General features: G+C 42.5%; 1 protein-coding gene across 1 annotated transcript in view; it reads left to right on the top strand.

The window, feature by feature from the left end:
- Positions 1-12,453, top strand: part of BASP1 (brain abundant membrane attached signal protein 1) — a 55,644-nt gene extending 43,191 nt beyond the window's left edge. The window contains exon 2 of the mRNA XM_042952886.1: positions 10,878-12,453. Within this exon, the coding sequence (XP_042808820.1) occupies positions 10,887-11,552 (666 nt within the window). The 5' untranslated portion in view covers positions 10,878-10,886 and the 3' untranslated portion in view covers positions 11,553-12,453. The remainder of the gene's footprint in view (positions 1-10,877) is intronic.
- The last annotated feature ends 221 nt before the right edge of the window (positions 12,454-12,674 follow it).

The raw sequence follows: 12,674 nt of genomic DNA, 5'->3' as shown, positions 1-12,674 counted from the left end.
GCCCTGAATTCAGAGTGATAATTACTTGTTCAAGAGTACCGTTAATATACTCTGGCCACACATTTAACCGTGGCAGGAAGCACTGATTCGTTCTCAGCATTTGTGTGAAGCAGATGTATTTTCTTCTGATTCTGAAATGGAAACAGAATCAAAAGGAGATTCTACTTGGTCTTGATCATATCATGAAGCAGCAATCAAACCGGGAATAACGCCCCAGCCTGTGACACCTGCCGTGGCATATTCATTCATGTTGCGTTTTGCTACGTGCGTGGAGTCATCCTCATTGTAATCTGGTTGATGTCATCCTTAAAAACTCGGTTCTCGGAGTGCCTGGGTGGCTCAGTCGGTTGAGCGCCGACTTCGGCTCAGGTCACGATCTCGCGGTCCCTGAGTTCGAGCCCCGCATCGGGCCCCTGTGCTGACAGCTCAGAGCCCGGAGCCTGTTTCAGATTCTGTGTCTCCCTCTCTCTGACCCTCCCCCATTCATGCTCTGTCTCTCTCTGTCTCAAAAATAAATAAACGTTAAAAAAAAAAAATTAAAAAAAACCAAAACAACAACAAAAAAACTCGGTTCTCCTGGTTGGAGATGAAATGGTTAATTAATCCAGATTTGCATTTTCAGAATAAAAGTCTTGGCAATGGATGGGACCTTTGTACGTCTTGTATAGGAGGTGCCTAGATATTATTAGCACAGAGAAAGAAGACATAAATAGGAATAGCATGTGAAGTTGTAAATATAGTCACTTTTAGATCATATGGGAGAAATTCTATATTAGTCTTTTTTTTTTTTTTTTTGGTTTGGTGTGGTCTGGTTGTATATACCAGTTAAGTATACCAGTGATTTTCCCTGTCACAGACTTGTGGTGGTGTTCACTGACGTAGTGACACAAACGCGAACATATTAGTAAGAAATGCAAGTGGGTGACATTGTGGAGTATGTAGTGGTTGGAGAGAGAACACAGTGCATGTAATCCCCCGGGGTTTGGGGGTAGCGAATGCCCGGAAACTATGTCATTATGCAAGGCTGCATTTTCTGAAGAGCGGCACTGCTGTAACTGGGGCTTGCAGTTTTGTTCCAAAGACTGGGGCGACGCTAATGGATACTGACCAACCGAGGATTACTGAAACGAAGATTCAACAATTGTAAGGGGCGGCCCTGTGCAAATCGAGACATCGAAAATTCAATACGTGGGCTAAGATAAATACTAATACTTAATGGCCAGTAATTTTGCTCGCTACCAAGATGCAGACGGGTTCTTGAAAGCTATTTGGAGGGAGTGGGGGACGAGCGACAATCGGTGGCCTCAAAGGACTGAAATCTCAAAGTCGGTCGTGACAGTGCTTCTTTGCTTCTCTTACTCAGAACCCCTTTTGACCCAACATTTCTCCTTTCCTCTCTCATCTGCACCCAACCAGACTCTTTAGTAAGTGTTTTAGTTCAGGGTCTGAAGAAAGGAAAGAGTAAATGAGAGCTCCCAGAAACCCTACGGTGACTATAGGAACAACTTCCATAATGGCGAAAATATCGATTAGATTCTATCCAGGTAACTAGGGCTGTGCCTTCCTATGTTTTAAAACATTGCTAGTTTTTTGTTGTTTTTTTTTTTTTACTAAAACCAAAGGCAGGGGGTCAGGGCCTGTGTTTTCGCGTGGTAGGAGCCAGAGGATTTGAGAGCCTCAGTTCTAGAAGAGGGAGAATGTCTTCTGTCTATGGGGAGGACTGAGCAGCAAGTCAGCTCAAGGGCTCCACGCACCCAAACTGAGCCCCTTTCTGAGCATTGGAGAACAGAGAAACTATTTTCATGGGCTCCCTGATTCAAAATGCCACTCACCGTGGAGTCCAGGTAGAAACCTTACACAGCTAGATACTCTCATTCTTGGGTGCCCGGAAGGTATCTTGCTAGAAAAGCTGGCTGCGGTTTCCATGAGTAAAAAAGATGCAGATAAAGATTGGATCCGCTGGAGGAGTAGATTTTCAGAAGTGGTAGAGCGAGGGCGGAGAGACTTGATTCAAAATAAGAAACTTCCTCTCTGATCTCATTCTCCTCACTCTTGCCCTTGCTCTCTCTTTTATGTGAACATAGTGAATCTTTGCCCTTACTGTTTTCAAGTCACCATGACCTCGTGCCGACCATGACCTCCCAAAGCAAAGTTGGCATTTAAAACCTGTAACTGGCCTGAACTCTTTCTCAACTTACAAACTCCCAACAAAGTCTTGTAAAATGTTGCTTTCTGTAGCTTTGTAAAAAGTTGATGCGTCCGTCCTAATTTTGTTTTGTGTCATTTGTCCCTGACAATAAATGTAGAAATGAATTCCTGCTTGACTAAAAAAGTAAAACAAAACAAAACAACACCTGGGGCGCCTGGGGCGCTCAGTCGGTTAAGCGTCCGACTTCGGCTCAGGTCATGATCTCACAGTCCGTGAGTTCGAGCCCCGTGTCAGGCTCCGTGCTGACAGCTCAGAGCCTGGAGCCTGCTTCTGATTCTGTCTCCCTCTCGCTCTGCCCCTCCCCTGCGCATGCTCTGTCTCTCTCTGTCTCAAAAAAAATAAAATGAAAAAAAAAATAATAATAAAAACATTAAAAAAATTAAAAAAAACAATTCATGAGAGATTTCTTAGATAAAACTGTTTAATGAGGTTCTGAACACATAAGAAAATTCAGAAAAAATACAGACCTTTATAAACAAATTGAATTTTTTTTCCTTGAAAGAAATATCCCATATTTCTGTGCTCAAACACAAAACAAAAATGGTTCTACCCAAAGTAAGTGGTGTAAGTGATTGTAAGTGTTTGTGTGTTAAGCTCTTCAGACTTCTCAAGTCTGAAGGAAAAGAGAATGAGTCCTCAGCTACAACCTTCAACTTTAGCAATATTCAGACCACTTTTGTGGTACTGGACTATCTTAATATTTATTCTGTCTCAAGAATTCTACCCTTTTCCATAAAATTCAAGTTACTTTTTTTCCCCATGGTGGTGGCAAGAGAATAATTTCCACCTGGTGCAAGTTTCTGTTTTATAAATGCTTTTTTTTATATGCAGGAAACTGGTTACTTAAATAGTCTTCCATAACTAACTGAATTTTAATATATATGTATATTTCTATAAATTTAATATACATAATATATTATTATCACATATATAATATATATATAATATACATATATTATATAATATATATATAATTTATTTAACTAAACTCTATACCCATCATGGGACTTGAACTCAAGACCCTGAGATCAAGAGTCCCATGCTCTACCAACTGAGCCAGCCAGGAGCCCTTGACTTATATATTTAAATGATTCTCACAGGATATAGGATGGGACAAGGAAATTGTTTTAATTTGGCTTCTGAGGCTTAGTAATCCTTCGATGTCACTATTGTTCTATTTAAGTCACTGACTTTTGCTTTTGAGTTTTAGGTGGATATACTGTTGTAGCAAATTGAACCTGAGAAGTCTTCCCACATGGTTTTCCTCAACCAACAGTCAACTGCAAGTCATGTTAGCTTCAGGGGCCTGTGATGGATCTTCCATAGATTGACTTAAATTCTATTGAAAAGATAGTTTTAAAATATTCTTAGCATTGCATAAAAGGGGAGATGGTTAGCGTTTGATTGTTTCTAGGAAGTGCTTCTTCTTAGAGTTTGGCATAGGGCACGTCTTGGCCAGCAGGACCACCAAGGGTTGGTAGATGACCCATCAAAAGTAGGTCAAGGGAAACAACTGAGCGTCTTCTATAAACACAACGCGATGAGGTAGTTCTGCATGAGCAAAACTAACGAAGCGTAATTTTTCTGACAGTTACGTCTTCATCCGAAGTGTTTTCAGGGTTCAGTTCTGCCCCCACTCATTACTTAACGGAGCTGACGCATTATTCTGAAAACATATCCTAAGTGTAATTGAAAACATCAGAAAATGTTTTTTGGTCAATACTTGGATGTTGTTTTGTAAGTTTTTATTTCTAACTTTTAACAAGTTTCACGTGTGTTGAAGGTACTGAACATTTATCGTACATTAATTATATCTACAAAGAAATCCAAGTATAGCAGGAAACCAACTGGATGTCAGTCTTCAGGGTGCAAGGTGGTGTGTAAGTTTTTATGATAATAATTAGCAGGAATATAGAGCTTTACTGATGGCCTTCATCTGTTCAAGCTGCTATAAGAAAGTATCATAGACTGGCTGACTTATAAACAACAGGAATTTATTTCTCACGGCCCTGGAGGCAATAAAATTCCAAGGTCAGGGTGTAGCATAATTGGGCTCTGGGGCCTAGTGCCGACTTCTTCCTCTGTCCTCACGCGGTGGGAGGGGCTGAAGCGCTCTGTGGGGTCTCTTATAAGGGCACCTATCCCATTCATGAAGGCTCCATGCCCAGGACCTCCCAAAGGTCCTGCTTCCTAATACTGTCACCTCAGAGATGAGCTTTCACCTTACGAATTTGGGGGAGGACACAAGCATTCCGACCATAGCACTGATCATAACCCATTTTTCACACACATAGCATTTTGTTAGTGTCACAAGCCTTCATAAAATATATGCACACATTTCCACCTTCCCCACCAAGAGCACGAACTTTAAATATCTTCATTTTACTGAATAGGAAATTTGAGACCCAGAGGGGAAGGTGATTTGCTCAGACTCTTAAGCAAATTATTGACAGCTGGGACCAGCACTCTGCGTGCTTGCCATTTTTAGCAAACTTTCATACTGAGTGCGAGGGGGCTTGTTTTTGACGCGTCTTAAAAGATTTATAACTTACTTAACCTTTTTCTAAGTGACATTTTGTCCTCAGCCCTTCTGCCTTCATTGTCTCAAAATGAAAGACCAGATTTTAACTCAGGAGGCTAGGAGGCTATGCTGATGGTAGACTGGTTTGTTTTAAGGTAAGAAAAAAATGTGAGTGCCCATCAGGAAAGTTCTGGACCCGCTGATCATATTAGCGTTTGTAAGAATTGTTACTTAATGAAATTAAGTGATAATTCAGCTCTGTACAGAGGTGATTTTGACCCGGTGTGCCCTGAGGGTTGTGTGTACAAAATAAACATGACTTAGGTGATTTGAATGGCTAAGAAGCATCTTCCACGTTCCCTGATAGGCTCTCTGGAGTGAAAGGAACAAAGACTTGGGAGAACCTTGTAGGGGAGATCATCTCTATTAGAGTATGTTGACTACAACATAACCTTTCAAATTATTTCTTGCCCTTAATCCCCCAAACAAATTTTTTTTTTTTTTATGTAAAATTTAAGCTGTCAAGAGTCAGAATCATTTTTTTAAGGTTTGCTATAGTGGCGATATATGGGGTCACATTTCTTTTCTTTATAGATATGTATAGTCTTCAACTTCATAGTTGAACATGAGCTTGTAAGCAGGATTTTGTTTTATATAAAAAAAGGGCTTGTCAGCTTCAAGATTCAACAGGATGTTTGGAGAAAGAATTACAATCTAATTTTTAGGCCATTTATTACTTTACTTCATGTACCTATTTCTGAGGCCTGAACCCATCATCTTACCTTGCCTGCCTAGCTAGGGAGTTGTTCTTTCACGTGCCTTCATCCGCTTGAAGACGTTAGAGAAACACACCTTTGGAATTTTCATGGAAGTTCATGAGTATACACGGTCATTTATTAGGAAAAGTCATTAGCTGCCAACAAAGAAACGTGTCAGTTGCTTTGATCAGCGAACTGTGCTAGAGTGACCCTTTCTCTCCTCTTTTCACCAACAAGCAGAACTTGAATTCTCTGGAATATTTGTTTATAGCCACGTGGGATTAATTAACTAGAGAGAGGTTTGCTTTTATTGGGGAGTAAGTCACAGGACAGCTGTGGGAGATTTCAAACACCATGTTAGGACCTTAAAAGTATGAAAGTGTTGGTACTTGGTAAAAGAAAAAAAGTCCTCCACAGAATGCTGGGAAAAAGGGGGGCATTTGACAGTGTGACCTTCCCTCCTAAGCAATTTGTTTAGCTTATTAGCTGCGCTAAGGTGTCGATCAGGTTTTTGGCCTTCCACGTGTATTATAGGCAATAAATGAATTTTAACTGCAGAATTTGGGGTCTGCCTTCATCCCGATGACCGAAACGGAATTTTCCCTTGTTTCCTTGGAACAAATGATGAATAGATGGTAGGAAGATGAAATAATATTTCTTCCGTGGTCGCTCTGGTACCCAGCTCAAATTACGAGTCATTAGATTTGGTGACCGGTCTATAATTTTTACTTCTGTCTAGAAAATAGTTTCTTGCTATCACAGACTGTTGATGTTTTTAAAAAGACTTGTAACCTCTTGAGAATCTTAAGTGCATAGAACATTCACATCCAAAGAGTAGACAAATTTACTCTCAGCAGCATGATGACAAGAGATAGGTGCACCAACTTCTTTTCCGCATCCACCCGGTCGGCAAGAGCAAGCTTGAAACGCACATCCCAAACATCTTCTTGGTGACATTTCAAAATATTGTTAAATCGTCTTTTGATTACTGTGCCTGTGTGTGTGGAGCCCATGTTCTACTGTTCTCGTGGGGTTTACAAGCACAGACCTAGCTAGGAATCGCAAAATTAAATGACGGGGAAGGGAATTTAACATTTCTTGCAGGCCCATGAAATGTCAAACGTTATACCGATGCTTCACACGAAATTCCCCGAAGGTTGACATTTTTTTTTTATTTTTTTCTGTAGAGGAAATGGAAGGACAATGAGGTTAAGTGACTTGCAAGGATTCAGGGCAGGTGTGCTGAGGAGTTGGGATTCATTAGCAACATCTTAGGAGTCACCCATGACGCAACATGCGGGCACTCCGTGAAATAATTCTTGTACAGGATTTTCCAGATTTAACACAGTGCAGTCTCTTCGGTTGTTGGCCGCTAGTTATTTTCTATGCCACGTTGAAGCCGTTAGCGTGTAGTTTTGGCCCCGGTGACATCGAATTGTCTTGTAATTTTAAAGGACAACTCTGGTAAGAGATCAACTTAAGTGTCTGGTTATTGTATCCACACTATGAGGTCAGTTCAGTGCATCAGCATTGGTCTGAGTTTTTAATGGCTAGTGAATGTTCCAGATGTGGAGAAATGCAAAGGTAGGCTTAGCCTTCACCGTAGCTCAGATTGAGGTTTAAATCATTTCCAAGGGGGATTATTTGCTGCTGATTTTTTATTTTAACTGCTTTTTTTTTTTTATAGCTTAGATGTTTCAACTCACAACTTGCTACAGCAACTGATTTCTCTCAAAATTAGAATGAAAACTATGAGAGAAGTAATTAAAACGCATACCCACTGCTCTCCTTATTTTTTTAAGGATACTGATACAAAGCCCCACTGACAAATGGGGTGATGAAAAGTTTATGGGCAGAGAGTATCTGAAGTTCAGAATTTCATCATTATCTTGACAACATCTTGAGTTCTGAGTCACCCCACGTCGGCACCAACCTTGTGACCCAGGGTGGGTAACATTCCTGAGATGAGCTCTGTCCCGTGAGAAGCTTGCTCATGAACTTCCCTCTGACCTCTTGGATGGTGCCTTCTCACCTTACATGCTGGATTTGGCTTTTGCTTCTAGTCCTGCCCCATGACCTCTGTTAGTTAGAATTTCCATATGGGTAAGAGGATACTAATGGTATACTTACTACATTGTGGTACTATTGAGAAGGTTAAATAAAATAATCTCGTAATGTGTTTAGGATTAGGATTGTGCTCGACACGCAGGAAACCGTTAGATTTTAAACTGTAATTTTAATTTACCCCTCGGCATATGCAAGGTTTTCACCCCTGTGGTCTTGGGAAATAACCAGACTTCCCTGCTTTTCCAGGGTTCTGGTGGATTCTATAAGCCTCCCTCTGATACCCCACTATAACTAATGTAAGAAAATTAGCAAAATGTAGGGGCATTTATTAACTTTGTGTTTGAAAAACAAATAGGGTTGGAGACTTTCTTACAACTTGATTATGTACATTCATTTCCTGCCCAGAAATGAATCACAGCTGGGTTTAAAGAATAGAAAGTGGCCCTGTGTTTCAGAAAACCAATTTTAGTAACACAGATTTTAGGTTTGTAGACCAACATAGCTTTAAGCCTCTGGGGATAGCTATATAGAATTTCATGCTGTGTATGTCAAAAAGAGGCACCCCTATGTTATGTGCAGAATGCACACCGCATTTCCACTTTGTCTTCTATTCTGTGACTTCTAAATTGGCGTATAGGTTTCTATGATAGAATTGGAGAATATATAGAAAAGGCAGGCCTGTCAGGTTTTCCATTTCTTAGCTCTAACCTAATGAACCAGAATAGATCTTGAAATATCAGAGCTGAAATTATTTTGACATTCCTGCATACTGGCTAATTGAGAACTCAATGAAAGAGTTGTAAACGACAACTTAAGACACTAGTCCAACTTATCTCTTTATGTTTTCACTTATTGCTTTGTGGTTGTTTAGGAGATTAGAGTGGGTTTAATTGTATTTTTACCCTATATGTTTGCCCCCACTTCTGAGGGAGAAATAACCAAAAATTAAGTCAAATAGATCCCATTGGATATCCGAAGTGGATCATGACCAAAAGCCATTCTTTTTTTTTTTTTTTTTTTTTTAAAGCTACATAAGATAAATTCTTTCTTTCATAACATAATAAAGCCCTTCCTTCAGACTAGGAACATTATTTTAGTCATCTTTCAGCTTATTGCTTTTTCCCTCCTTCAACCATTAAATGCATTCCAGACAGGAAATTCACATATAGAGTGGAAATGAGCAGACAGAGACGAATTTTGACCAAAGCATAGCACTCTCCTACCCAACACCCTGCTTTGAAATAAGATAAATGTAGATTATTTCACGGTCATGAATTACGATTCCAAGAAGTGTAAGGAATAAAATTTTCTGTTCTAAATGGATGACATTAATGACAAAAAAAAAAAAAAAAAAAAAAAAAAAGGTGACTGGGCAACAAGAATGTTCTAATTCTGCCTCCGCTGGTGCCCAGGGCAAAGCCTTCTCTCTCCTGGACTTTTCTTAATGGTGAGGACTGAAGAATACATGTACATTCAATCTTTTCCATGCTTCATCAAAGAAAAGCAACCAAATTTCCTCTAAAGAGCAACAGGTCAGTGGGTTCCCACTGATATATGATGGCATAAACATGCACTTGAAAAAAAATAGCATGCCCGCTTATTTCTGGCAATGGTTCTAGACTGAATTTATTTGTACATTTATAATTTATTATTTATTTGGATTTGCTTTCATACTAGGGAAGAAAAATTGAGGGTTCAAATACAATCACAGCTTCTGAGGCCAGAATCAAAAGCCCCTAGGAAGTTGGGGACTTCACTCGGAGTGAAAAAGCCTGTTAATGACCATTGAGTTAGTTGGAATTCTAATCAGGTTATTGATTATGATAATTGATAATGAAGGCCATTTTCATATTGCTATGGAAGTATGTAAGCCAAAAATACCTGGAAAAGCAATGAATACAAGTCTGGAACAACTGACAAAGCAAATATAATTAGAGACACTACGTAGGCTTTTCATTTCTTGGGTGGTAGTTTTCCTTTAACCGGTCCCGCTTGATAATCAGAAAGGCCACATGCTGCTTGTCTTTGGAGATGTGTGTGCCGATGTGAGCATGTAGCTGAATAGCTTCGTTGGAGAAGAGTTGTTAGTTTGAGATTCTTTTCTAGGAATTTGTCATTTGTGCTTGATTACAGCTGTGCCATTTCTCTGGCAAGTATTTTAAGATTATGGAGCCTCTTCGGGGCTGCACTATGGATCTAAAATGGCTGCCTCTGGGGGCGCCTGGGGGGTTCAGTGGTTAAGGGTCCGACTTCGGCTCAGGTCACGATCTCCCGGTTTGTGAGCTGGAGTTCGAGCCCCAGGTCCGGCTCTGTGCTGCCAGCTCAGAGCCTGGAGCCTGCTTCCGATTCTGTGTCTGTCTCTCAATGATAAATACACGTTAGAAACAAATTAAAATAAGATAAATTGGCTGCCTCTGCCATTTTGTACACAAGCGTTCACTAGTGTTTGCGTTGGACGTCGGAAAGCAGACAAGAAACAAATACTGCGCCCCTTCTCTTTTCGATGGACACGCTTAGCGTTTCATCACGGATTCTTTGATCTCGGTTTATTATTTCCTCTACTTGCTGCAACCAGACACTCTCTAACTGGGCTCTTTTTCAGATTCACTTTTTTGTCATTTTTAACTGTGGCAAAATATGAAATTGACTGCAGTAACCTGTCTTAAAGGGTACAGTTCTGGGGTGCTTGGGGGGGGGTGCTCAGGCGGTTAAGTGTGGGACTCTTCAGACGGGGCTGGGCTCTGCCCTGACGGCGAGGGATTTTCCCTCTCCCTCTCTCTCTGCCCCTCCACTGCTCACGCTTTCACTGTCTCTCTCAAAATAAATAAATAAACTTAAGGAATAAAGTGCACAGTTCAGTAGCGTCCGGAGCTGTTTCCTTTGTAAACGGAAGCTTTTTTTAGTTTTCCTACTGAGAAGCATCTTGGTCCATGCTGGCTGCTAAACAGTCAGACCCGGTGGCTCGTAAATAGAAGGTTCTTTCTCAGAGTTGTGCAGGCTGGGAAGTCCCAGGTGGGGGTGCAGGCAGGTGTGGTGAAGGGAAAGCCCGCTTCTGACTGGTCGTGATTGGTCCCCTGGCTGCTCCTCACGTGGGGAAAAGGCTGGGGAGCCACGTGGGGGTCCCGTCTGCAGTCCCACCCGCGAGGGCCCCACCTTCGGGTCCTAATCGCCTCGCAGAAGCCCCACCTCCTGGTGCCATCGTCTCAGGGCGCGGGGTTAGGATTTCAGCCCGCCAGGTCAGGGGTGGGGAGGTGCGCAAAGCCATTCCCTCAGGAGCCACCAGTAACGCTTCTGTGTTGTGTCGTGTTGTGCTGTGTTACAGAACTCCAAGATGGGAGGCAAGCTGAGCAAGAAGAAGAAGGGGTACAATGTGAATGATGAGAAGGCCAAGGACAAAGACAAGAAGGCCGAGGGTGCAGGCACCGAAGAGGAGGGAACCCCGAAGGAGAACGAGGCCCAGGCGGCCGCCGAGACCACAGAGGTGAAGGAGGGCAAGGAGGAGAAGCCGGACAAGGATGGCCAGGACGCGGCCGGCAAGCCCGAAGACAAGGAAGGCGACAAAGACACGGCCGCGGCCAAGGAAGACGCCCCGAAGGCGGAGCCCGAGCAGACGGAGGCGGTGGCCGAGGGCAAGCCCGAGCCCCCGAAGGCCGCCGAGCCCGAGCCCGCGGCCGCGGCCGGCGACGCCCCCAAGGCCGCGGAGCCCGAGGCGCCCGCGGAGGCCAAGGCCGACGACAAGGGCAAGGAGGCCGGGGAACCCACCAAGACTGAGGCTCCCGCAGCTCCTGCCGCGCAGGAGACGAAAAGTGACGGGGCCCCGGCTTCAGACTCAAAACCCAGCAGCACCGAGGCTGCGCCGTCGTCCAAGGAGAGCCCCGCAGCCACGGAAGCACCCAGTTCCACGGCCAAGGCCCAGGCCCCCGCAGCCCCCGCGGACGAGGTCAAGGCGGCCGAGGCGCCCGCCAGCTCTGAGCAAACCGTAGCAGTCAAGGAGTAACAAGGACAGCCTATGGAAACCGAGTCTGCTTCCACCGCCTGTCTCTCTCTCTCTGTGTCTCTCTCTCTCTGTCTCTCTCTCTCTCTCTCCTATACTAACTCGTTTCAAATCCGAAGTAATGATATGTATTGCCCAAGATTAAAGAAAAAAAAAAAAAGGATGTTGTCCCATCGAGGGAGGGAGGGGGTGGGGAGAATCCAAATAGTATTTTTGTGGGGAAATATCTAATATACCTTCAGTCAACTTTACCAATCAGTCCTGGATTTTAAAGATCAATGTCTGAAAGTACAGTACAATTTTTGTACCTGAACTGCTGTCACAGGCACTCCGCCGCTAAGATCCGAATATCTTGTCTTCTGCAAGGGGGTTGGGAGTGATGCGTTTGATTCTGCCCACAGGGCCAAGGCAATCAGATCTTTCGGAAAGCAGTATTTTCTGTGTTTTTCTTTTTGATTTACAGCTTTTCTTATTTTGATATTTTTTTAATGTTGTGGATGAATGCCAACTTTCAGACAGCCCTCTTAGCCTGTCCACACGTATCTCGATGCCAAGACTCCATTCTTCCTCCCCAGGTATTTTTGGGAGTAACAAACATTCTCTCATCCTACTTAGCCTCCCTAGATTTCTCATGACGAGTTAATGCATGTCCGTGGTTGGGTGCACCTGTAGTTCTGTTTATTGGTCAGTGGAAATGAAAAAAAAAAAAAAAAAAAAGTCTGCGTTCATTGCAGTTCTGGTTTCTCTTCCATTCTGTGTCACAGGCACCAACACACCGCTCATTGGAAAATGGAAAAAAAAATAAAAATAAAAAAAAAACAAAAAAATGTACAATGGATGCATTGAAATTATATGTAATTGTATAAATGGTGCAACAGTAATAAAGTTAAACAATTAAAAAGAAGTAATGAGGACTATTGGTTTTCTTTTATGGCCCCTTCCTCCTTGGTTATTACCTCAGTAGAGAATAGAGCGCGCTCTTGGGCATTTTCCTGGAGGTATTTGGATAGAAGTATAAAGCGGTATGTTCTCACTTTGGTGAACATTATCTGTTTAAAAAATTAGCTGGTGGATCAGTGTCACTAAATTATCTTGGAGAGGCTAAACTAAAAAGTGACTCTGGAT

Source organism: Panthera leo, chromosome A1, assembly GCF_018350215.1.
Source record: "Panthera leo isolate Ple1 chromosome A1, P.leo_Ple1_pat1.1, whole genome shotgun sequence".
In the NCBI taxonomy this organism is placed as follows: domain Eukaryota; kingdom Metazoa; phylum Chordata; class Mammalia; order Carnivora; family Felidae; genus Panthera; species Panthera leo.
The sequence above is the reverse complement of the archived record's forward strand: the minus strand, read 5'-3'. Positions and strand labels throughout refer to the sequence as shown.